Source organism: Suillus subaureus, assembly GCF_016647635.1.
Source record: "Suillus subaureus strain MN1 chromosome Unknown BJ212scaffold_11, whole genome shotgun sequence".
Taxonomy (NCBI): Eukaryota; Fungi; Basidiomycota; class Agaricomycetes; order Boletales; family Suillaceae; genus Suillus; species Suillus subaureus.
The window spans coordinates 352,947-376,826 of NW_024538567.1; the positions used below are offsets into that span (position 1 = coordinate 352,947).

Here is a 23,880-nt window from a genome sequence, read left to right on the forward strand (position 1 = left end):
GAAAAGTAACGGTGTTAAGAGAGGTGCGATGTGCATGTACTGGGCGTTTTTAAATACTTTCACCAGAACTTACTATGTAGATGAAAGGCCGAGCTTCTCCCGCAACGACCTTGTTCTTCACGGCATTTGGGAGTCGAAGTATCTTGGAACAATAACAGGGACCCACAACTCCTTGTTCCATAAGTGTTCGTTATCGTAAACTCGCAAACACTCGATCTTGGGCTCGATGTTTATTATGTAATACAATTAATACAAGGCCATGTATGTGTACTTAAGGTAGTATTAGTGTAGCACCACGGGCCGGCAAATATGAGGTGATCTGAAAGCATCCATCCACTACTAGCCCGCAAGATGTCTTTGCCGAGCAGATATACACATCAATCGCGGAAGCACATCACTCGCCTTCCGCCCTACAGCGAGCGCACCCGTGACATCCCGCGCAAGTCTTCGACTTCGTTCCCAATCCATCGTCTGACGCACGTCCTCTGTATCTTCGTCCAACAGCTCACGCCAGCGCTTCACAGGACGATTTCGAACTGCTGTTCTCGCAACTTGTTTCGACAGCGAAAAGGAAGATAAACGAGATGCAGGACGGAATCCCCGGCGGACCATAGTTTGTGACGGACCATTGGTCTCTGCAGAGATAGAATGAGACGGGGACGAGCCAATTCCAATTGCACTCGAGCTCATGTCTTGCATGTCGGATACCGACTGTTCTTTGAGCCGAGAGAACCTCCTCGATCGCTTTGCTGCATAGGAGGGATCAACTAAATCTGGACGAGCTAGACATAGTTTCTCAGCTATTTCTCGTCGTTTGCGTCGTTCTGCGGAGCGAGAGTTCGAATATTTTTCTGAGATGACGAAGGAAGGCCGTGGAAGCTTGGAGGACGAGGCGAGGCTGATAGTTGAAGTGTCGCCTAATAAAAGGGGTATTGTTGGAGTGGATGTAATAGTGCGAGGCGAAGCTACAGTAACGAGGACAGAGGTAGAAGACGTTGCAAGGGGTTCATTGCGTCTGCGGTAGGAACCAATCTCTAGTTGAGGAGGGGATCCAAGTGACGAAGCCGACCGACTGGGTGCAAGGTTTCTAGGCAGGGTTACAGAGGGACGCTGCTCATGCTCGTGAGACGGTGACATTAATTCACTGGTCGTATCAAGGAATAGATCTGGTGATGGAACCCTAAACGACCTGTAGTACGGATGTGCCTCATCATGAGGGCCATCGATGAATTCTTCGGTCTTTCTACGCCCGAGGGTAGAGACGAGAGATGGAATGACTTGATCTCCGTCACTATTTTCTGTCTCAGAAACACTGTTGGTATGTTCTTCAAATCTGCGGCGTTTTGTCCTGTGACCATCGCTATTCTGGCTCTGAATCTGAGCTAGAGGGAGAGATAGATGATGAGAAAGCTCCCGATTAGAAAGGCTCGTAAATGGCTGAGAACGCTGCGATGATGGAGTATCTGATGATGCTTGGGAAAAGACCTCTTTCCGGGATGTTTCAATGCTCTGCTGATTGTACCCTGCACTCGCGTCTTCGCGCATCTGAATCGAAACATTTTGTACTTCGGGAGGCTTCAAGGAGTTATCATCGAGTAGCTTAGGCAGTGATAACAGTTCCGCCTCGGCCATGACTACATCCTCTAACGGTGCGAATGGAGATGTACATGCACTCAAAGACATCACGGACTGCGCACGGGTCAGTGGTTTACCCTCGCCAAGTTCATCGGAGACAGGGTGAATTATTGGTGCGTGCCGGAGAATTTGGCTAGATGGGTTGGATATCCGTAGAAAAGGGGTGGATGAGGAGCTCCTGAACGTGTGTGGGGAGGAAGGTAGGAGCGAAAAATCTGTGATTCCAGCATTTCTTTGACCTTCTATTTCCTTGCCTTTCCCCTTGACATCTCGCGGACGCAGGTCAGGTGACGATACTGGTGTGGGGAGGCTTTGATCAGCAGAGAGAGTGATAGCTGGGACGAGGGCTGTGTCATTAATCTGTACAGACACTGGGACCAGAACGCTGCCTTCCAATACCGAAGCATGAACATCAGCTTCTGCTATTGCAACTGCCATAGACTGTTCTTGCACAGGACCCAAGTTTTCGGCACTGATGATCTGCGCCTCACCTCCTGATATCCGTGACGGACTTGACGATAACCAACTCTTCATTGACTCTTCCATGTTATAATCCCCAGCAAAGAGCAGCCGCGCAGTTTTGGCATGTGCATCAGACCCATCGTCGCTCGAGTCGTCCGAGTCTTCCAGATAGCGCTTCACCTGCATGTGAGTTTTGGTCATCCTTTTGGGAGTCTCCGGCGCAGAATTGTTCCGGGACGATAACGGGGATGAGCCTCCATGCTCAGAATATGAATTCGGTAGACGCCCGAGCGCTCGATCAACGATTCCCTTCTCCTTTGGTCCTAACCACCCTTGGAGCACCTCCAGCCGTCGACGCATACTCCCGTCATCTACCCACTTTTCTGCTTCGAGTTCAGCAGAGTCACCGACGAGGTTTTTCATTGCTGAATCTGCATCAGCGAGGTCGAGGGAGGCGAGATCGAGAACGCTGGGGTGTGCAAATCCTGACGAGTTCAACTCGTCTGGGATGGGATCGCCACGGCCATAAATGGGCGGTGCCATGCACTCCTTGAACATAGCATTCATCGCAGTCCAATCGAGACCGCCGAGAGCAGGCACGAGGGTATTTGGAACCACTCGACGCGGGCGGAAGAGGGAAACAAGATTCAGTAGTTCCGGTAAGGGAGAATGTCGTTCGAGAGGTACGAACTATAAGAATGCCAACATTAGTATCTTGTATTAATAAATTGCGTGATACCGACCAAGCGATCAACATCCTTCCCCATCGCAAGACGTCTCCGTACATCCATGCGATAGCCCTCCCACCGTGCACATCCCATGGTCACTGGATTGACGTATACGACCTTCTTCCCCTCGATGCTCCGTGGCGCTAAGTCATTCTTGAAGTCGAAACTGATTTCAATTAATTTAGTGAATGGTCATGGCAGGTTTGGCCACACATAAACAAGAATGATTACGACGTAAATGACAAACGCGCCATTGATGAGCGATATCGACTAATAGAATATGGAATAACATACCTAGGTACATTTACGAAACTACACCGCTCAAGCCGTTCGCAAGCATGAAAACGGGTGCTCGTCGCGTCGCGTGTGACGAGAGTACGAAGAAAGGGATCTGATATATGCGTGTAGACCGCATGTTTGTATCGATCGACATGAATCTGGAAAAGTAGATATGTCAGTAAAACGGGACCCTATGGTAGAAATGAGAGGGCAGGGGACATGAGGCAGCATAGAATAGAATGCAAGTAGTATGTAAGTGCATATATGCGCCATGGCAAGACAAGAACAGCTAAATACAAGTCACAAAGGCAAAAATCGGACGAATAAATTGTTTCCGAACCGCACGGAAAGATCACCCATGATATATAGTTGAAGGTCGTAAAAATGGACGTTTGCCTACCTTACACTGGAACGCTCGCGCGATACCCTTGAGCACATCCTCGTATCCCCAAGTCCACGAGTTTACGAAGAAATAGGTGTCCTTATCAAACAACGCAATGAGCTCGACCAGGCCTTTGACCGCGTTTTCCTGTTCACATTCGTGAACCATCGACCAATCTGATGGTATCTGGAATCATTACCTTTGTGGGACAACAGTTGCCTTCAACATGCACGCGGTATCCAAATAAATCGCATTTAATGTTTTTGTCAAACTTGCTGGTTGGCCGCCCCGCGCTATGAGAACACGGAGATCTTCCTCTGTATCTGGGATGTATGGTTGGAGAAATGGATTTCGAGCTAGAGATTTTAGTAGCCAATGTTCGGCACGTACGTCGCCCGTGTGAAGAATGGTGCCACGAGGACCTTCGATGAGGAACCTATCGAGCAGGGATGAGCGTTAGGGAGGAAAATATACAAAGTGAAATGCACATAGCGGCACCCGGACAGTGATTTGCATCGATGAGTGTAATAGTCACTGTCTCAGTCGACGATAACTCAAATTCAGTTGGAGTATTCAGTGGAACCGCGTGCTTTATGTTGATGTACCACATTGAGACATGAGCATGAAAAAGAGCTCTCGCACTCACCAACAAATCCCTATTGAGCGCTCCACCTTCAACCTTCAAATGAGCAAACGTCCTCGTTGCAACTTCACCTGCATCTTTCTTTGCGCGTTCCAGATAAATTTCATGCCTCAAGAGCATCTCTTTTGTATCAGGCGAACATACTACCCGCGCAGCAAATGATTTGGACGATAGGCCGAGAATATGGTCTGTATGCGAGTGGGTGAGGAGATACAGTGCTGGTGTATTGTACGGAACTGGAAGGCGAGCTGTGCAGGTGAAGCAATCAATACGGATGGGATAAGGGAGTGCGAAAGAGGCGTAGGGTGTTCCTGGGGGCATCGCTAGGTGTCGACGACTATGGGCATGAATAAGATAGGAGGAAGCGAGGAAGCATGAGAGTTTCGTGGAAGACTGATTCAAGCAGCTAGGAGCATGGCCCAGTGATCAGTCACGTGCTACGCGTTTCTGACTCCGGTACTGGTAGCGGTGACAACTGGCGGCGATTTGCTTTCTTGCTCTAGATTTGCTGGTGATAGTCTCGCAACTCGGAGCTCCTCGGTGTCGACGTGTTATCAAGAACTCACATTAACATGGATGAACTTACCCAACATTGGGGTATCCCACGATGACCGGCCACAGATCGAGAGAGACGGATCTCTTCAAGTTATCTTTAACAGACAAGCCATCGATAGCAAGTACCGCAATATTGGGTACAGCTCCTGCCTGTTGGGTATGTGCCTATCTAGCACGCCCCCTCCGCGGAACTTTGCCCACAAAAGTCAGACTGATCTTGCAACCGTCTTGGAGCACTACCCGTACTATACATTGCATTGACAAGTACTCGCGTCGATTATAGATTATCGCTCTTCAGACTGATTAATCCCCTTATCTTTCACATATTAATAGATTCCTTTCTCTCCGGGAGATATTGTCCAGCAAATATCTCGCACTTTCAATCAGACAAACTTCTTTTCTTGCACATGCTCGCGCCACATTAACAAGCCAACACGCGACCTCCAAGTCTGATCCTCCCTGTTGCACGCCCCAATCCACTTGGCACGCGCACGGAGACTGCGTGACTTTGAGTTCGGCCCCCAAAATGGATTTACATAAGCACCATGATGATGATCGGCGGCTCCCAAGCTAGACAAAGCCTCCCATACTATGCCATGTATACTCAAATTTAAGTTGCAACTGAATTGAATGTCGTGCCGGCGCCAGCGATCCGTGTCTAAAATTCCGAGGCAGTGGACACGTGAAGTACCCGTGGCTGACACTATCAAGCGAAGTAACGGCCCTTTGAAACGTTGGTTAATGTTCTATCACAGCATAATTTCAACAGTCTTTCTCCTTTGTTCGCTTCGATCTTCCAAGCTCCAAATTCGTTCCTACTTAAAATCCCTCGCTTATTCTTTCAGCTGCCTGCAATTTTACGGATTCAGAGCGCACAGGGTGTAAATCACAATGGCGCTATCTCGTACAGCTCGCATCACACTGTTGCTCGTCATTGACATCCTATTCTTCTTCTTGGAACTCGTCGTTGGTGAGCCATATCTTCGGCTATCACTTTGGTCAATAATTCAATTCACGGATCAACAGGTTATGTTGTTGGTTCCCTTGCTCTCGTCACCGATAGCTTCCATATGCTCAAGTAAGTGTCAGCCTTCAACTCTACGTCATATAATTTTGTAACCATGTCATTGGCAGTGATGTGATGAGCTTGGTTGTTGCTTTGTATGCTATCAAGGTTTGTGCCAGACATAGTCTTTCTTCGTTGGTTGAGTGAACATAATATAATAGCTGACGGGAAAGACCGCCGATCATTCTCGTTATTCCTATGGCTGGCAAAGGGCCGAAATTCTTGCAGCTTTAACCAATGGTGTTTTCCTACTTGCATTGTGTTTCTCTGTTAGCTTGCAGGCAGTGGAACGCTTCTTCAGTATTCAAGGTCAGTCCAACAGGCGCTTCATGTATTCCTTCACAAATACCCTACTACCAAGATGTATCACATCCACTTCTCGTGGTTATAGTGGGATCTTGCGGTCTAGCCTCAAACATTTTCGGATTTCTCTTGTTCCATGGTACTGTCGCTCCATTTCAATTACTTCGCCGCATTGTTCATCCATGTCTCAGAACATGGTCACTCTCATTCGCATGGTCATTTTCATGGCGACAAAGAGAGCGGCCACATACATGCATCACATGCAACGCACACCGTTACCAACGATATACCCCTTCAGGACTCGTCGACCACAGCTCGTGCTCGCACAGGATCTTACTCGTCAATGTACGGACACCCAGCCGCTACCCGTGCTGCAGTTTCACAAGCCGCACAGGATATTGCTATAGCCTCCCCTATTTCACACCAGCGAAACGCCTCATCATCATCTCGTTCTATACGGATGGTTTCTGACGGTTCAGTAGAAATAAACATCTCGGAAACTCCTCGTCTCGATCACGAGCAAGACAAAATCGAATCCTCCACAATACCCCCACTTCCGAGCGGCCACAGTCATAGTCATGGTCATTCACATGGGTCAATGAATATGCGCGCCCTAATGCTTCACGTCATGGGTGATGCTCTGGGCAACGTTGGTGTGATTGTTACAGGTCTCATTATCTGGCTCACAACGTGGGGTGGTCGGTTCTACCTCGATCCCGCAGTCAGCATCATCATCACTATCATTATTTTCACGTCTGCCTTACCTCTAGGTAAGACACTCCTGGTTGTATTCTAACGCGGGGACACTAATTTACCCTTCTTCAGTTCGGAACGCCTCGTTCATCTTGCTCCAAGGAGTCCCACACACCGTATCACTCGAAGACGTGCGCGATTCCATCCTGAAAGTAGACGGCGTCCTATCAGTACACGAGCTTCACATCTGGCAACTCTCAGAATCCAAGATCGTCGCATCTGTACACGTCATGGCCTCGAGGAATCATGATTTCATGCCTATCGCTGCAGACATACGCAAGGCTCTGCATCTGAACGGCATCCATTCCAGCACCATTCAGCCGGAATACCATTACCGTCCCTCTATCACCAGTGAGGATGGTCTGAAAGTACGTCATGTGTATGCTGTTGATTGGTCTATAGAACTGATGGATTTGCAGACATCTGTAGATTCGCCTTGCTTGATTCTCTGTCCTGAAGATCAACATTGCGATCCCCTGGAGAATTATTGCTGCCGTAAGTGACTTCAGGGTGTTTACTATGCGTCATCGTGCTGATTCATTTCTCAGCGCCGCCACCACCACCGCCACCGCCCCCCACTGTGTAAACACAGCCGTAGTACTTATACGGGCCTATTCTACTTCATTACGTAGCGGAGTCATGATCCAGAATGTGATTATGTTATTTTGATTGTGTCACCGATGCCAGCGGCGTGTAACCTGTTGTAACACATGTGTGGGCTGTACAACAGGAGTCGTAGATGGCGCGTGGTGGTATCGAGTATGCACGTGTGCACACTCATGCAGACGAACCTAGTAGTCTGCTCCGTAATCCTGGCTTTACACAGCAGACAACTATTGACTCCCGCTGGCTATCTCTCTCCTGCCCTCAAACAGCTTAACTCCCTTCACTTCTCCAACATTGCCCTTACCCACAGCTGTAAAATCCATGCTCCGTTCTGCCTTCGGAACACCCAATGCATCCAACAGATTATGTGCAGCCTCAGGAATGAAGGGTTGTAAGCATATACCAGTGACCCGTAGAACTTCGAGCGAGAGGAGATAAGACACTCGCGCAGCATCAGGAGGGATTTTGCGTCGACCAGGGCGCAGTGTGTGTTAATGCACCGTTCGCCTTTGAATCTCGTCAGGAGGGTCGAACACGAAATGAACAAGCTGCGTACCTCCCTGAGGACAAGGATGATTGCATCGAGCGCATCTCCCACCTCAAACTTCTCCATACATTGCTCGACTCTTCCTTTAGGTTACGTAGCGATGATAGCACGTCACCGTTGGGGCCATCGAGGGACTGATCAAGGAGCTGAACGAACGTGAATTGAGGCGCAGACGCTACACGTTTCCGGATTGTCCTAGACGTGATACGCAAGAAGAAGTTGCCGAGCAAACTACGGATTTCGTCCGCATGCTTCTCGAGTTGTTCAGGGGACCAGTCTTGGAAATAAAACACCCTTTGTTAATGCGCATGGAACGAAAAAGGTGAATAGTCGTACCAACATCGTCTCTGAAACGACCACCGACGCGTGCCATGTAAAATCGCACAGCATCAACACCCCATGTGTCCATGGCGTCGAATGGATCTGCTACATTGCCTATAGACTTCGACATCTTGCGCTGCTGTGCCGTCCAGTGCGCATGCGCAAGAAGGGTGTGCGAGAGCGGCATTCCCATCGCAAGGAGCATAGCGGGCAGGTACAAAGCATGAAAACTTGATTGTCCGTGTCAGGTATTACTAGTGAAGTCCGATGCGCATTGTGACATACCGAACAATATCCTTCCCAATGACCTGAATGTTCGGAGGCCACACTGATCCTTGCCGCTCAGCAGGAAATCCAACTCCAGTGAGATACACTGTCAGTGCATCGAACCACACATACATCGTATGTGACATGTCGCCCGGAACGGGAATGCCCCAACTCAATCTCTCCCGTGGTCGCGAAATTGACAGGTCATCAAGAGGTTCGTCTTTCAGAGTCTGTATTAGCCTTTCTCGGTGAGCTGATGGGTATATTGATTTTGGATTGGAAGTGTAGTAGTCTAGCAAACGGTCCCGGAAACTGGAGAGACGGAACTTGTAGTTTGACTCGCTGGACCACTCAACTGCAGAGCCAGTCTCAATAGAGATGGGAGTTAGAGAGGAGGGCGGATGAGTGATCTGACTGTCGGTATAGAAACATTCATCAGAGATAGAGTACCATCCAGAATATGTGCCCTTATAGATGAGATCTTGTGCGGCGAGATCGCGCTATGCGGTATGGGTTGAGAAAATTGGACATTTAATGAAGAATATACACACCCATACGTGTTCCACAGCCTCCCTATGTCTAGCTTCGGTCGTGCGCAAAAATACCGTGTTACTGATGTTAGCACGAGTACCAAGCCTCTGTAACGCATTTTGTGTCAATGAGTTTGAGAAAGAATGAACTGGGACACACACGAAACTGCTCGCTGAGAGCATCGCAGAGTACAGAAGGTTCTATTCCGCGGTCCTTGGCGGCTTTTTGGATTTTCAAACCATGTTCGTCTGTTCCTGTCAAGAAGTGCACTAGTCGGTCCGGCTCAGAGATGCACGTAAAGCGAGCGAATATATCAGCAGTGACGAGTGAGTACAGGTGGCCTATGTGCGGAGCTAGGACATATTAGTTTAGATGGTATTGAGGAAACGGGGTAGACACCTGCGTTCGGATAGAATATTGGTGTAGTGATGTAGAATGGCTTGCTTATGGAAGTGTCAATGGCCGTAGAGATAAATTGACACAGAGCAGGTGATCGTAATCTGCGTAGAATGTAAATGGGAGCCTTTGTTGGAATTTTGCGGCAGAATAACATTCAGGCAGACAGTGTTGCGTTTCCGGCTATCAGAGCTTAGAGACGCGTTCTGGCGTTGTTTTGTCTTATTGAAAGCTAAAGGCTATGTCAAACAAGTGCAAATCGACTTGGTCGCGTATGCCGTGACACCTAGCTGGAGACCACGACTTCACGAGTCATTCCAGCGTCGGAAGCGCCAGGCAGACACTGTTGGTACGGTAGATACTGCTTGGTCATTCCTGTCTGCCTTTAATGAAACCAGCAACAGCGCTAAGCGCGACCTTGGCATGGACTCAGGATGTATTACTGACCAGAAGCACGTACAAAGCTATAGTTGTATCATGGTATATGAAGTAAAATTCAGTTCAGAGTCCCCAGAATCCCTGCCGTGCATCGTCTGACCTCGTAGTTCCGTGCGCGCTATCAGGGTCCAATTATTGAAAATGCAACACTGCATCACTCTAGTGTCCCGTCCTCCACGATCAGCAATACCAGTGGGATGAATTCACCATCTTTATTGCGTCCTATCTTCGCCATCGCCATCATCACCACTACCATGTGTTTCAAGGTAATGATTGATTTGTGACCATTCATAGCCAATAAAAGTATTTAGCACGAGTTTCTGGAGGCCTGGCCATATTTGATCTGCAGATACTTGTCGTACAGCCTCAAGTAACGAGGAGGCAGCCCGGGGCCCTGTCAAATTGAGGTGTGTAATGCCAGGAAAAATTAATGCAAGAGTGGCGATCAACGAGGAGAAACGCGCGCCATCGATGCGATGGATGCTTAGGGTGCGGAGGGAGGGGTACTGGTGATCGTCAGTGAACGACTGATGCGAAGAAATGTCGACCACGAGACCGTAGGTTACCAATGAGGCGAGAAATGGAAATGAGGCGAAAACACGCGTGAAATCGTTAAAAGTCGTAATCATAATCTCCGATGGTATGTCGTTTGTGAGGACTAGGGTGGTGATTGTCGAGTTGCAGGAGTTTATGCCAGAAAGTATCTTCATATTGGCAACCTCGAGGGTAGAGAGCCTTGGAGTGCAAGGCTCGTCGAAAAAGAGGGCCCGTGACCATGGCTTGACTTGCATCTTTGAACCATATAGCCTCACAGATTCGAGGGATGGAAGATATGTTCCGTAACGCGTAAAGTAGAGAAAAACAAAAGCGAACATCGATTCCGCCAGTCCAAATCGAAGAGTGAGTGAGCGCCACCGACTTGCATAACGGAGAATAATGTTCAGCTGAACAAGTAACAACTGTGGTACAACGTTGGTGAACTGGTGTTGACCAAGGATATATGTCGACATCAACAGGTATACCCACAGAACGATGAATGCGCGTTAGAAGGAATGATGGAGTTTCCTCTGGGCACACAGAGATGTACGTCCATAGTGACGGATTAGAGATGACTATAGTTCGCCACCGCATGGATACGTGCGACACTGTCTTCTCAAAACTGTAGCCGCTCCTATCTATCATCGTATCAGCGCCGTGCTTTATTATTTCCACAAGGATCTCGTCTGGAAGACGGAAGAGTGGAGCAATGATCATTCTGGTGCTCCCCTCCGATCCTCGAGCACAAACGAGCAAAGGGTGCTTGAATACCCTCGACAGGTTGCTGGCATCCTTGTCCCTCTTGTCTACTCAAATCTTTGTCTTCGAGGGTTGTGTCTGATGTGCGCTCCATATCTGCCAAGCTACGTGGTCGAGTTGTTAGGATGTTTAAGATGACATGCATCTATAAACCCACCTTAGGTTTGCAAGCCGTTCCTCAAATGGCACCATCATCGGTATGCCGCACAGCTTGATAAAATCTACACACAGTTAGTCTAGCTAGTGTGAGATAAGAAACGGCGAGACGCACCCTCAGTCGCGTGTAACGGACTGAGGAAAGGAAGAACAAACGAGAACCAGTACTTATATGTAATACCCCTAATCTGATCCACATGGTTGTGGTATTCTGTTTTCTGTACTCCACACTGTCGCGTCGTCACGTGCAGAAAATGGGAATTGAAAAGCGGCATCCGTATTAAAACCAAGTCCAAGGCATGTGTGAGATAGTAGTCTCACATTACCTTCCATTATTACAGGGCGAATCCTTGTACTGAATAGGTATCACTGTTGAAATGCATTCCACGCCTCGTTCAAAGCACCGAACACCCCATTAGCGATCATTCTCTGTTCAACGGTCGTATTTTGCGCATTCAGCTGCAAGAAGTATGATCAGCTTTCGTGATCTCGGTTAAGAAAACGATAGATGACAAAGGCAGCATACACCGATATCTGTCATAATAACTGACCTTGTCTGGATGCACACGCGCAATGGCACGCGTGTAACGAGACTTTACTTGAGCATTTGACACAAGCTCATGCATCCCCACTTTCTGCCATCTTAACTCTGGCCACAACACAGAGTCGAGGCTAGCGATCAATGCGCGGATGTTAGCTTCTTTGCTGCCTTTCCATGCTATTAACCGAGCATCGACGGAATCTTTGAGTTCATGCCGCTGGTTGTCTTCGGCTTCAGCTGCATTGGTCGCAGCACGCAAAGCCTTGAGCGCCCCCGAGTTGGGGGGAGTTGGTGCGGGTTTGACCGAGGGAACTTTAGGCTTTGACTTGGGTTTTGGTAAGGGGGTGCCCTCGTCGGCACTAGAACTAAGCATCCGTCTGCATCGTCCAGCTCCACGCGCGCCTTCGGCACGTATATTTGACGGCGCCCATGTAGCACCCGCAACTGATTCCCAGTCTTTCCTTGCATCTTCCCACTTCTCTCTTCCCTCACAGGCTTCTGCACGCCTTCGCCAAGCCTTCACGAGGGCATCCCCCAGATCTACCCCCTCGATAACGCCTCTATCATCACCAACTATCTCTATCACGCTCGCACAGTCCTCTATTGCACCACGGGCCTCACCCGTCTTGAGCCTTGCGAGCGCACGGTTGTTGTGCAGTGGAACGAGGAGGATGTGTGAGGCTGGTAGTGCAGCAATGGCAAGAGAGTAAGCAGATTCTGCCTCTGCATACTGCCCAAGTTTATATGCGGACGTGCCCGTGGCTTTGTGTGAAGCAGACGTTGAGAGGGCTGAAGGCGATGCGGGGACTAGTACACGTTGTGGTTTCGGAGGTGAGGGAACACGAGCAAGACGGGATGGAGCTGCAGGAGGTTGAGGCTGTGGTGTTGGACGACCACGTCGGAATGGAGACTGATAAACAGGGGCCTCAGATGAGAAAAGATCCACTTCTTTCGGTTGAGACTGCGATGGCGCCTCGACAGGCTGTGAGGGAGGTTGTCTGGTCGGCCCATCTTGTCGTCTTGATGGTCCAGTCGGAGGGGGATTTTCATCATCATCCTTGAACCCACCAGTCATTCTCCTATCATGTTGCTCCACGCCAGCTCTGTCCGGTACTTCGTCAGATATCCAACGTGGCCTTCCACCTCCTCGCTGGGTCCCTGCCCCTGCCCGAGCCGCATTCGCACGTTCTTCGTATATCCGCTGTGCTTTCTCCTTGCTCTCCTTCCAGAAGGCATTTGCGCGATTAAAAACGCTTATACCGATTTCGCTGGCTTGTGCAATAATCTTCTCCGCTTGCACGTTAAGATCCGGAGACTGATGTGCTTCTGGTTCGGTACCACGGGGTACTTCTCTTTCTCGGTCTCGGTTGGAGTTAACACGCTGATTTGGTGGGCGTCGTGGGGGCGGCCGAACTTCGTAGTCGTGCGGCGAGAGAGATGATGTGGAGGAAATCCCAGCACCATTTGCGAGCAGATGTCTCTAAAGCGGCTTGTACATCGAGACCAGTATCTGTAGCTGCAAGCGCTATACGCGCCTGTTGGGGAGAGAATCCCATTTCCACAATTTGCCCGACGATGTGGGGAGGTGGTGAAACAGGCCTTGATGAAAGGCGCTGCAATTGAGGAGCTTGAGGCGATAGTGTAGCTCGAGTGGATTGATCCTGCCCGATCAATGAACGATGAGTGCAAATCGGCAGAGGAACTTTAGTACGACATACGCGTGAAGATGGTTTGACTGCATCAACTGGTCGTGCCAAGTCACCCAAAATATCATCATTACTATCATTAGAGTGGGTCTCCAAAAGGCCATCCTCGCGATCGCCAAAGTCAAAGTCACCAGGTGTACGTGAACGAGGAGGGATTGGGGGGTTAGAATGAGGAGATGAATCGAAATCATCGATATCCCAGAGCGTTCCTGCAGGCTTCTTTTGGGAAGTAGACTGTGGCTGAGGGGCTGTAGAGCCAGATGAGCGCCAATCATCACCTCCCACTGGTGATTTCACGGTAGTAGTTGAAGAAGATGCCAATGCAGAGAAATTGAAGTCGGCCTGTGGTGAAGGAGAGGGTGAAGGATGTGAAGGTGTCGACTGTCGTGCAAGAGAATCAAGGCCATCCCAAGCAGATGGCAAGGGCACAGTGACCCTGGAGGGTGCCTGGGCTTGCTGTAACTTTGCTCTCTGAGCCGCTGCCGCGCGCTCAGCCATGGTCATATTGACAGTATTGTTATTTCTTCCATCCGCTAACGAGCCAGAAAAAAGACTACTGAAAGCATCTGCATTTCTCGCTCCACCTGCTGGCGCAGGGTTTCGTGGCTGGGTGGTGGAACCGGTAACCTGCGGGGAATGCGTGCGTGAGGTCGGTTGAGAAGCGGAAAGAATGGAGAATGCATCCTGGGACCGTTGAGGAATAGTTGCTCGTTGTTTGGCAGCCCCAAGTATCTGCGGAGATGTAGGATTGGACGGTGCAGATGAGCTCCAGAGGTCTGCGAATGAGTCAGACATCATCTAAATTTTGGAAAGAAAGTTCGTCTTCAAATCGCTCTCAAGATTTGCCACGAGTAGACCAGCTACGTTGAATCTATATGTGAGGCACTAGAAAAAGCAAGATACAGTTATGTAGTCGAAGATGAACAGCCTGTAGCCTAGGCCCTGGAAGTAGATGAAACAATCGCTCTTGGCAGAAGCCACGTAGCGTAGTCAGCCAATGAAATTCGTCAATCGTTCATATAAACTTGTCAGATGCCCGATACCTTTTGCGTACACCGAACAACCACAATTCTTATTTACGCGCAAATGTCAATTATCATTGGAAGGGATCGAAATACACTGGAGTCTGGACTGATCGATTAGGATCCCGTATGGCCTTGAGACGGCCAATTTTCCAAGGCTTGGTCCCCGATTTGTTCTAGATGAGTCAAAGCAAGGTATGCATCTAGGCCTTTCAAGTTATAAATAATGACCGTCGGCCTCCTTCTGTTTTGTCTGGTCAGCAAAGATCCAGTCAAAGCCCAGTTGCGGGCATTCCAGGTGCCATTATAATTGCATGGCATCGTGGCAATGTGGCTCATTCAAACCTTTATGACGGCTTTGGCGTTCGAGAGGGCTGCATGCCTGTGATTTCAGGCCTTTCATATCGAGCATTCTGTTCGCTTATTATTCAACTAGTGATTATTCTTCCAAAGTCGTGTTCAGCACTTGTGCTGCACAAGAATAACGGTCGACAGGTCCTGGGGCGCGTCCACAGCCTTGTTGATCCATAGGCAATTTTCCATTGTGCATGCCAGTGGCTTTGCCACAGTCCACTACCGAAAGCAAGCAAGAATTCCAATGGCTATAAAGGTCATACATCTGGCGTTGGTCGTGAATCCCTGTCCACTCTGTTCTACGCCAAGCACCCGTACAATATGAACACTCGCGTTCGCCAAAACCCTTTTTCAGCAGCCCACATGGGTATCACGAAGTGTTTCTGTGGAAATTTGACAGTGGAAGATCACGATTTCTGTTTTTGCTCTCCGGGGTGTGCTCGTGCGGATGCTATGGCCGCCCTGGGGGGAGAAGATTCCCACTATCGGAAAGTCGTGCGGAAGGCGTATGTCAGCTGCGGTGCTCTGCCGCCTGCCATATACAAGCGCAAGGCAGAGGGGAAAACTCCGATTGCGAAGCATGTTCCAGCCATCCCTCGACCTGTCAGCGCAACGCATCAATGCAAAAAGCAAAATATAGGCGGCCAGTATGATGGGTCTGCCAAAAAAGAAAAGGTGTTCCCTACGCTAGCTCAAGTAACGACTGTCGTTCTTGCTCGAAGGGCAAAGCAGGGAGGCGAAGCAGTGGTCGAGACTTTGGTGAAAACTCCCCATGTCGCCGTTCAGATATCCCTCGATGCGCTTCCTATTCCTATCCAACAAACCAGGCCGGGCCTTGATCGGGGCACTCATAAATCACCGTTGACACAATTACATGGTGCGCCACAGCAAACTATGCCACTGAAAGTCGATGACAAGACCGTTGCCCTCAGAAATCAATCATCGATCCTTCACCCGATAGCCGAAGAAAGAGGAAGGGAGAACTGTGATAACGCCCCTCTTCCTCGGAAGCTGGATCGTCGCGCAGAGGAAAGGCCAATGCCTCCACGCCCTCAACGACCAGTCCTTCCAAACACGACCGCTGCAATCTGCCCTCTGAGAAGCCTTCGTCGCTCAACTTCATTCGCAGGTTGGCACAGCCCAGCTGAACATTGCGATCGTGTCTCGAAGAATGACGAATCTCTTAAGGAATTATTCGACCAACTTGAGGATATTCGAACTTGGATTGAGGGATGGGATGGAATGCCAGACTCCAACGCGAAGCCGCACGGGGTGTGATTGGATAATTAGACGTCGCTGGGGTGATGCTAAGGTCCCAGAGGGACCCGAAAGGATTTATTGTAGTTGTTTTGTAAAACAAACATATTTAATATGCCGAAGTTGGCATGTGCATATAGGATGTTAGTACTAGTGTAAATTTTGTCAAATAATCTAACTTCATGAGCACTCATGCACATGTATCAGATTTCAGCCGCCCACATCCACCAAATAAAAATAATATCATTGCCGGCGGCTAAAGTCAAAACTGTCCTCAGGTTCGAAATTACATCGCCCGTGGGACAACACCACGATAAATTGAGTTTTGCTGTTGTGCTCAGCTCGCGCTTCATATTCAACTGTACAGAAGCCAGCGGATCCTTTTTGCACTCAATCACGTCTAGTACCATCCTAACTACAAGATTTCTAGGCCAACCGTCGGTGAACCTGGGTGTCTGGGTGTGTAGATCTCTACGTTGTCTTCATCCCTGATTGGCATACCTCAGCGTTCAACAGTTGCTCATTATTGGAGCTTCAAGTTTTCAGCTAATGGTGTAAGTGCGTGTCAATAGGTGCAAGTCGAGCCGTGGAAAAAAACATAGCACAGTGATGGGTATTTTTTTGTGTTCGACGAATCGACGGGGCCGAGGCTCTTCTGGCCCTGCCAGATGTCGGGGAAATAAGAAATAACAGCTTGCAAAATTACCTGTCATAATAATTCCACTCCCAAACGTTCATCGGTATGGTGACTCGCCAATTTAACGGAGTGCCTCCCCCTGGATCACAACCATGTCTTGCTCATAATGACTGGAAGCGTAGCATCTATCAATGCTCCCCTCATCGTCTCACTGCTTCTTCAAGTCTGTCACCCATCCCGGAATCCTGCCCTTGCTCATGTTGTGTGCAAGCGTAGTACCAAAATGTCAGAGTAGAAGGAGTTGCGACCAAGGAGTCGCTGATCTGCAGGCTGCAGATGTCGTCAAGGCAGGCGCTCACGTATGGACTGATGAAGATGAGTAATCGGTGAGTACACGCACTTGTTTGGCCGTCTTAACATCCATGACAGGGTCATACAAGATTGGAGACCCGATCCTGCATATCGAGTTGAGGAGGTGGGCCGACATTGTTCTTGTCGCTCCCTGCTCGGCAAATACGCTCTCAAATGATGCACACGGACTCTGCGACAAACAGTATGTTTCCCAGCGCATTCACATTGTATTTGATAACAAACCTCTTGCTTAGATCTCTCTGCTTCGCGCGCTGGCACCTACGACGCCGACTTACATGTTCCTGGCGATGAATACGCTCATGTACGAGCATCCACTCACGGCAGAACATTTGCGCGTCATCCGGAACGTTGTGTGTTACCAAGCTGTCGAGCCAATCGGAAAGAATCTTGCATATGGGACGTTGGTATGTAGCTCCGACTTTTGTTTGTTGCCGTTGCAGTTCTTTTTAAAGGACTCGGTGCCATGACGGAATGGCGCGATATCGTGAAGATAGTGGTGAATAAGATGAAACTCGTTCGCAAAGACAACAAATTTTAATGCTCCATAAGTATTGGTTCTTCTTCGCGAATGCATGCATACAAGCAATTCGTTCATCTTTGGACGTTTACCATGACAAAGAGATGTTTGCACACTACCTTTGCTGTTGTGCTCTCCGAAATGATGATCGAATGGCGCGCCGACATCGTACTTTCGACAGTGCGGAGGTTGAGAACAGATTTTTACAGAGTACAGGTCCAAAGACGGAGATGAGAGAAAAATCTGATATGGAAACATGCGGTGAGTTGCATTTTATGGAGGGTAAGGGTTGCTTGAACTCAGAGAAGGATAGTCAGATTCATCTAGCACTAATATTGTCTCGCTGCTAGCGCTCGCCGCTGATCTATCTCAGTAAGCTTTTTCTGCATTGCAAAGAGTGAACTCAGACATGGAGATAGGAGCACTGCGCGCAGACTGCAGACTACCAAGCACGCACTGACACTGGGAGCGGTGGAGTTCAGGTGGAGTTATTGTGCCTCCACTGGTATTTCATCTACTATCTGCAGGTCGCAAATGCGGACTGATGAATCATTTGGGAGTAGAATGATCAAGCTAAGGATGATGGAGTATCATAGTCAAGCACTGCCATCCCAGCGGTACGGCTGCCAGCGTTTGCGCCGTTCGTTGAACATGCGACGTAGAATCTGGACGCCCGAGTCGGTAAGGATAGGAAACGATCATCGCCTCACCAACCCCTTATATCATAATGTTTGCTTTCTTCGATTTGATGGCGTCTTCAAACGTTCTGCACGATAAGAAACACCGACACCGAGCTGTATGGTATGCGCTAGACAACGACAGCAATGTGGCCTCATAATGAGTTCAAGGTATTTCTGGTATGGTCAAATTACCTCTTACAACACTGATTTTAGCGATAACAGATGAACAACGAGCGGAATACATGGCACTGCTATTGACTTCATTCCTTTTCTTACAGATCTGTACCGCACTCAGTATTCACATCTGCCAAGATACGCGCCCATCGTCCGCCATTCCAAGAATGGAGTTCTCGGAGTTGTTCTTCGTCGAAGATTTTATTCCACCACATCGTTCTGCAAGCCACCACCATATCTGCGAACGAGAAGGTATCCCCCATAATCCACTTCCCGCCACTTTTCTGGTACCATTTATCGATTTCATCAAGACCCTTCTTCAAGTCTTCCCACTGCTGCTGGACGTTCTCTTCTGACACAGCCTCCCAGAGCGTTTCACCGAGCAGCTCCAAGCGCGTCTGAATGAAGTACTCCCTGTTCGAGTCGTTCAGGATTTCGAGGGTCTTCGTTAAGATAAGTTTCACTGCTTTTCCGTAGGCAATGCTGCAATATGCAGGCTCGAACAACCTCATAAGAACGTTGGCGCCGCGTGGTATGACCGGCTTCTCTGGATAAGTCTTATCCAGGTACTCAGCGATCGCCAGCGAGTCAGCAATGACGAATCCAGTGTTGGGATCCTTGATCACCGGAAGGGTGTATCTGCCCCCTTCTGTAGTCGAAGCGCCAACTTTGCATTTCATAGTCATGGGAATATCCTTGAACTCTACCCAGACGATCGTATATGGGAGACCTTTGTATTCCAGGCAAAACCTATCCTCTGCTTGTCAGCAACATGCAGCAATGGCTCTGACTGCGCGACATGCCTGGTCTTTGCAGGGTTTGGAGCCCATATATTATTTGGGGCCTTGCTTGGTATGTCGTACAGTATAATGGGGTGCATTGAAAATCTGAAGGCTGACTTGATTGGTTGACCTAGTGTTGAACCCGTGGACGTTGCACTATATACTTTTCCCTGCATAGGGTGTGTAAAGTTTTTTCTTAACGGATGACAATGTATAACCCGAACAACGAATTCTGATTGGTGACAGTGAATGATTGGTGTCACCCCACAATTGCCAACCTAGACACTAATCATTTGCCAACTCATCAACGCCACGACGCCGAGTCCCAAATCTGCCCAAAACACACTTTCACGTCACCTTTACGTGGAGGCTTATACGGACTGCGGCACCACTCCGGTCTTCGGCGCATCCGCATGTTACTCATTTTCGCTGGCAAGGTGATGTCCGATACGAGCTGAGTGGGCACTTCCAAATATTGCCAGTACTAAACAAGAAGCCTAGATCGAACCTTTATGCGTTGTGCCAGCCACTGTATTGTGTGCGCCCGGCCTGGTGCGCTACATGACGTGGCAAAGCCTTCACCTAGGTCACTTGTTCGCTTCAAGTTCGACATCAAAGTATGTACTCCAGCATTTTCCATGTGGGTATTGATGCGACATCTACAGGCCTGCTTTAGCCCGATGGACCTGCGACCTGTGAGACACTCTGGACATTTTTTTACAGATTCCAACCAACTCTCCGCGTTCATGGCCACTACAATGCCACCGAATCGATTTGGAGTGGAACTGAATTCAAATGGTTCCAGTGCCAATTTTCGGAGCATGCAGCTGTCCCGAGTCTTATTAGTACACGGATCTAGTGGTCGTCCCAGCGCGAGAGCTCGTTCGGTGCTGAATGTGGAGTCCTTGCGATTTATACGTGGCTTTTTGCAATTTCATTATGGAATACATCGAGCCAGTTTTGTTTTGTGTCGAATCAGTTGCAGCTGATCGATGATCCTCAACTTCAGTGCGCTCATACATATCACATGCACATCGTCATTGTATGTGCAGGCGACGTCCGAACATCTGTAGGACTTCAATTGAGGTAACTTGTGACGCATTCATTACCACTCCATACCCCTGCAATGATTGATCCTATACGTGTACGTCTTCTAAACCAATTTACACTCCTTCTCGACATCTGCAAGGACTTGGGCCCATTTTCCCCCATTCCAAGAACTGATCCTGGCCCACTCATCATCCTCCTTCAGCACTCGTTTGTATGTAAGCAACCAACAAGCAACAATGATGTCTGCATATGAAAAGGTGTCGCCCATGATCCACTTCCCGTCAGTCTTCTGGTACCACTCGTACAGGGTATTGTACCCCTTCTCTAGTAGTTTCCAGTCTGCATCACGGTTCACATCCAAAGGCAGCGGGACGTTCCCCGAACAAGTTCCGATGAAGAACTTGGCGCTGGCAGGACTTAATATCCCTATGGTGCGTGGGAACATGGGCTCAAGGCCAGGTAGAATGAGGCTCATATGGGCAGAGTCGAATGCGCGTATCGGGGCTTCTGAATTGTTTGGGAAAATTGGCTTCTCGGGATATGTCTTTTCGAGGTAAGAAACAATTTCGAGGGAGTCGGTGACGAGGGCACCGGTGTTGGGGTCGCTGAGGACGGGGACGGTGCAGACGTCTGAGCCATCTCGGCGTTTGATTGGCTTTGCACCGATGGACTTCATAGCGATATGGATATCCGAGTATTCGACCCAGAGGGTCACGAATGGAAGATCCTTGTAGCTCAAAACGAACCTGGGGCGCAGCAGACTTTGGTCAGATGCCAAAGCTTGGCATGCAGAACACGAAACACTGACCTCGGCTTTGCGGGGTTGGCTGACCAGTTATTGCCTGGTAGCTCGGAGAGGACGTCATACAGGACAAGCGGCAGCATTATCGAGTACTGAGACGTGGAGTTTGAGGTGCTGCGGCCGACTTTGAGACTCATTTTCGAGGCTGAACTTCATTCGCAAGTACCGGATCAATCCGAGCTTGATTAGCGCACGTTGATGTCCTCGAACACCGGTACAGTATAGCGTTGGTATTGGTCCTCGGTGCATACTAGTCCACATCGGGTAGAAGGCGTTGTCACTGAATCTGTGGAACCTGCGGGTCTCAAACGCCAGACACAGCCAGTGATAGTGCTTTATAATTGATCACATAAGGAAGGCAGGCAGGCATTGCTTCTTTTACAATGGCCTGAACTTGTGTGATATCGATGGGCGGTGCGCTTTGTGGCGGTGGCCATGGTGGTTTGAGCTTACTTTGCAGCAATTACCTGTTAAAGGAATTTGTCATTTGGCATTTCAAATATAGGATCCTAGCTACTACATCCGCAGCGTCTTCAGAAATTCTGTGGCACTAGATTTGCACTCCTGCTCGACTCATCTACAAGGACTTGTGTCCCAGTACCATTCGTAAACCGTATTGTAGCCCTTCTTTAGGAGCTCCCAGTCTACTACATCACGCTTTGGGCAATTGGGAGAGAACTCGTTACTCGTACCAAGGCACCTGCCAAAACTACAGGGAAAATGTGCTAACACAGGAAATTAGTAACTCGGCTGTTGTCTGCTGTTGTTTTCACTCTCAGTTTGATTCAGCGTTAATCTCCCCTACTAGTCATTCCTTGATTATGATTCAGTGTCGCTGCCGCAGGTTCGACCAGGCTTTAGCGGCCTTGGCTTGTCACTACTTAATGTGCCAATACGCGATGCAATTCTAGCGATACTCGCGGTCACCGGTATCTGTAACCATCACATCAAGCCTATCAGTGAACCAGTGAGTTCTTGCTGACGATTATGCTGAATCATTGCGGTGCATTTACACGGTCATATATTGCTTTATATTCCAATGTGCCGAAATCCTTTCCTATCTATTACGATACATAACGATATAGGACTGTCTTCTCACTGGTTCTCTGATGGCTCAACTGCGCTAACTAAGCTTAGATGATTCAGCGATTACGAATGAAGCTCAGCCTTGCACATCGCAAAAGATATTTAACGTTACGCCACAGCACCTCACACTTGCCTCACACCCCATGTCTCCGTACTCCACGATGCTGCCGCTTGTTCTGTATGATGTTATGTCTGATCTCCCGGGCAATAACTTTTCACCCAATCCCGCGAAACCGAGGTCCGTAGTTCATGTTCTGCATGTCACTTGAAGGTTTGATAACTAACCAAAGTCTATTGCCCTAGGTTCGTTCTGAGCTACAAAGGTATTCCATTCGTGACCATCTGGGTCGAATATGCAGACATCCATATCGCTATGAAGTCCATTGGTGCAAAGCCAATCAAACGCCGAGATGGCTCGGACGTCTGCACCGTCCCTGTCCTCAGCGACCCTAACACCGGTGCCCTCATCACCGACTCCCTCGAAATTGTTTCTTACCTCGAAAAGACATATCCCGAGAAGCCAGTCTTCCCAAACAACTCAGAGCCCCTGATACGCGCGTTCGACTCTGCCTATATGAGTCTGATTGTACCTGGCATTAAGCCTATATTCCTACGCACCATGGAAATATTGAGTCCTGCCAGCGCCAAGTTCTTCATGGGAGCTCGTTCAGGGGACGTCCCGTTACCGTGGGATCCGAACTGCGATACAGACTGGAAACTACTAGAGAAGGGGTACAATACTGCGTGCGAGTGGTACCAGAAGACTGACGGGAAGTGGATCATGGGCGACACCTTTTCATATGCAGACATCATTGTCGCATGTTGGTTACTCGCACTTAAACGAGTGCTGAAGGAGAATGATGAGTGGGCCAGGATCAGTTCTTGGAATGGGGGAAAATGGGCCCAAGTCCTTGTAGATGTCGAGAAAGAGTGTAAATTGGCTTAGAAGACTTACACGTATAGGATCAATCACTTTAGGAGCACGGAAATGATGGTGAATACTTCACAAATTGTTTCAATCGAGGTCCTTCAGACCTCGCCTGTACATCTGTATATACGATGACAATGTGCATGTTAAATAGCAACAAGTGTACGAGCGCACCGAAGTTGTGGATCATCGATCAAATGCAATTGATTCGAAGCAAAATAAAACTGGTTCAATGTATGCTATCACAGAATTGCAGAAAGCCACCTATAAATCGTAGGGATTCCACAACTAGCACTGAACTCGAGCGACAAGCTCTTGCACCGGGATAACCACTAGATCCGTGTACTAATAAGACCCGGGACAGCTGCATGGTCCAAAAATCAGCATTGAAGTGAAGTTCGATTCAGTAGAATTGTAATGCCCATGAACGCGGAGGGCTGGTTGGAGTCTGTAAAAACATATATCATTGACGAAATCCAGAGTGTCTCATAGGTCGCAGGTCCATCTGGCTAGACATCGAAAGCAGGCCCTGCAGATGTCGCATTAATATTCACATCGAAAATGCTGGAGTGCATACTTTGATGTCGAACTTGGAGTGAACAAGTGAC

The 23,880-nt window shown here is 48.8% G+C and overlaps 10 protein-coding genes across 10 annotated transcripts; 4 read left to right on the forward strand and 6 right to left on the reverse strand.

The window, feature by feature from the left end:
- Positions 1 to 339: 339 nt before the first annotated feature.
- On the reverse strand, positions 340 to 4,450 carry BJ212DRAFT_1479545 (uncharacterized protein; the record flags this gene model as incomplete). Its single annotated transcript, XM_041339906.1, has 8 exons — positions 340 to 2,787; positions 2,841 to 2,991; positions 3,120 to 3,262; positions 3,505 to 3,633; positions 3,686 to 3,705; positions 3,759 to 3,922; positions 3,975 to 4,075; positions 4,133 to 4,450. The coding sequence occupies 8 exons, from the start codon at positions 4,448 to 4,450 to the stop codon at positions 340 to 342; spliced, it is 3,474 nt and encodes a 1,157-aa protein (XP_041194411.1).
- An 818-nt stretch (positions 4,451 to 5,268) lies between these two features.
- Positions 5,269 to 7,443, forward strand: BJ212DRAFT_1346131 (cation efflux protein). Its single transcript, XM_041335331.1, has 8 exons — positions 5,269 to 5,654; positions 5,711 to 5,762; positions 5,819 to 5,858; positions 5,912 to 6,059; positions 6,112 to 6,192; positions 6,245 to 6,823; positions 6,879 to 7,174; positions 7,226 to 7,443. Exons 1-8 carry the CDS (start codon positions 5,576 to 5,578, stop codon positions 7,307 to 7,309), a joined length of 1,359 nt encoding a protein of 452 aa, XP_041194412.1. The 5' UTR covers positions 5,269 to 5,575; the 3' UTR covers positions 7,310 to 7,443.
- Positions 7,236 to 9,667, reverse strand: BJ212DRAFT_1346138 (tRNA synthetases class I (M)-domain-containing protein). Its single transcript, XM_041335332.1, has 9 exons — positions 9,478 to 9,667; positions 9,238 to 9,431; positions 9,099 to 9,185; positions 8,566 to 9,047; positions 8,296 to 8,510; positions 8,075 to 8,236; positions 7,854 to 8,042; positions 7,355 to 7,830; positions 7,236 to 7,301 (listed from the first exon to the last, which is right to left on the reverse strand). Exons 1-8 carry the CDS (start codon positions 9,629 to 9,631, stop codon positions 7,640 to 7,642), a joined length of 1,674 nt encoding a protein of 557 aa, XP_041194413.1. The 5' UTR covers positions 9,632 to 9,667; the 3' UTR covers positions 7,236 to 7,301; positions 7,355 to 7,639.
- Positions 9,668 to 10,124: 457 nt separating this feature from the next.
- BJ212DRAFT_1298626 (uncharacterized protein) lies at positions 10,125 to 11,563 on the reverse strand (the record flags this gene model as incomplete). The annotated part of the gene is made up of 5 exons (XM_041332716.1): positions 10,125 to 10,892; positions 10,939 to 11,087; positions 11,200 to 11,312; positions 11,366 to 11,418; positions 11,480 to 11,563. The coding sequence occupies 5 exons, from the start codon at positions 11,561 to 11,563 to the stop codon at positions 10,125 to 10,127; spliced, it is 1,167 nt and encodes a 388-aa protein (XP_041194414.1).
- A 167-nt stretch (positions 11,564 to 11,730) lies between these two features.
- BJ212DRAFT_1446402 (uncharacterized protein) lies at positions 11,731 to 14,406 on the reverse strand (the record flags this gene model as incomplete). The annotated part of the gene is made up of 4 exons (XM_041338238.1): positions 11,731 to 11,823; positions 11,916 to 13,318; positions 13,410 to 13,566; positions 13,624 to 14,406. 4 exons carry the CDS (start codon positions 14,404 to 14,406, stop codon positions 11,731 to 11,733), a joined length of 2,436 nt encoding a protein of 811 aa, XP_041194415.1.
- A 902-nt stretch (positions 14,407 to 15,308) lies between these two features.
- BJ212DRAFT_1298628 (uncharacterized protein) lies at positions 15,309 to 16,265 on the forward strand (the record flags this gene model as incomplete). The annotated part of the gene is made up of 1 exon (XM_041332717.1): positions 15,309 to 16,265. The coding sequence occupies one exon, from the start codon at positions 15,309 to 15,311 to the stop codon at positions 16,263 to 16,265; it is 957 nt and encodes a 318-aa protein (XP_041194416.1).
- A 782-nt stretch (positions 16,266 to 17,047) lies between these two features.
- On the forward strand, positions 17,048 to 17,791 carry BJ212DRAFT_1446412 (flavoprotein; the record flags this gene model as incomplete). The annotated part of the gene is made up of 6 exons (XM_041338239.1): positions 17,048 to 17,104; positions 17,158 to 17,181; positions 17,211 to 17,240; positions 17,322 to 17,438; positions 17,487 to 17,661; positions 17,694 to 17,791. The coding sequence occupies 6 exons, from the start codon at positions 17,048 to 17,050 to the stop codon at positions 17,789 to 17,791; spliced, it is 501 nt and encodes a 166-aa protein (XP_041194417.1).
- A 931-nt stretch (positions 17,792 to 18,722) lies between these two features.
- BJ212DRAFT_1269060 (uncharacterized protein) lies at positions 18,723 to 19,504 on the reverse strand (the record flags this gene model as incomplete). Its single annotated transcript, XM_041330783.1, has 2 exons — positions 18,723 to 19,379; positions 19,424 to 19,504. 2 exons carry the CDS (start codon positions 19,502 to 19,504, stop codon positions 18,723 to 18,725), a joined length of 738 nt encoding a protein of 245 aa, XP_041194418.1.
- Positions 19,505 to 20,559: 1,055 nt separating this feature from the next.
- On the reverse strand, positions 20,560 to 21,341 carry BJ212DRAFT_1268887 (uncharacterized protein; the record flags this gene model as incomplete). The annotated part of the gene is made up of 2 exons (XM_041330764.1): positions 20,560 to 21,202; positions 21,265 to 21,341. 2 exons carry the CDS (start codon positions 21,339 to 21,341, stop codon positions 20,560 to 20,562), a joined length of 720 nt encoding a protein of 239 aa, XP_041194419.1.
- A 1,164-nt stretch (positions 21,342 to 22,505) lies between these two features.
- BJ212DRAFT_1269266 (uncharacterized protein) lies at positions 22,506 to 23,290 on the forward strand (the record flags this gene model as incomplete). Its single annotated transcript, XM_041330805.1, has 2 exons — positions 22,506 to 22,582; positions 22,648 to 23,290. 2 exons carry the CDS (start codon positions 22,506 to 22,508, stop codon positions 23,288 to 23,290), a joined length of 720 nt encoding a protein of 239 aa, XP_041194420.1.
- Positions 23,291 to 23,880: the final 590 nt, after the last annotated feature.

Coding starts and splice junctions, on each gene's coding strand:
- BJ212DRAFT_1346131 (XM_041335331.1), top strand. CDS start 5,576: ATGGCGCTATCTCGTACAGCTCGCATCACACTGTTGCTCGTCATTGAC. Junction 6,060..6,111: donor ACGCTTCTTCAGTATTCAAG/GTCAGTCCAACA, acceptor CCTACTACCAAG/ATGTATCACATCCACTTCTC. Junction 6,193..6,244: donor CGGATTTCTCTTGTTCCATG/GTACTGTCGCTC, acceptor TCCATGTCTCAG/AACATGGTCACTCTCATTCG.
- BJ212DRAFT_1346138 (XM_041335332.1), bottom strand. CDS start 9,631: ATGTTATTCTGCCGCAAAATTCCAACAAAGGCTCCCATTTACATTCTA. Junction 9,432..9,477: donor AATATTCTATCCGAACGCAG/GTGTCTACCCCG, acceptor AATATGTCCTAG/CTCCGCACATAGGCCACCTG. Junction 8,043..8,074: donor GTCCCTCGATGGCCCCAACG/GTGACGTGCTAT, acceptor CGTAACCTAAAG/GAAGAGTCGAGCAATGTATG.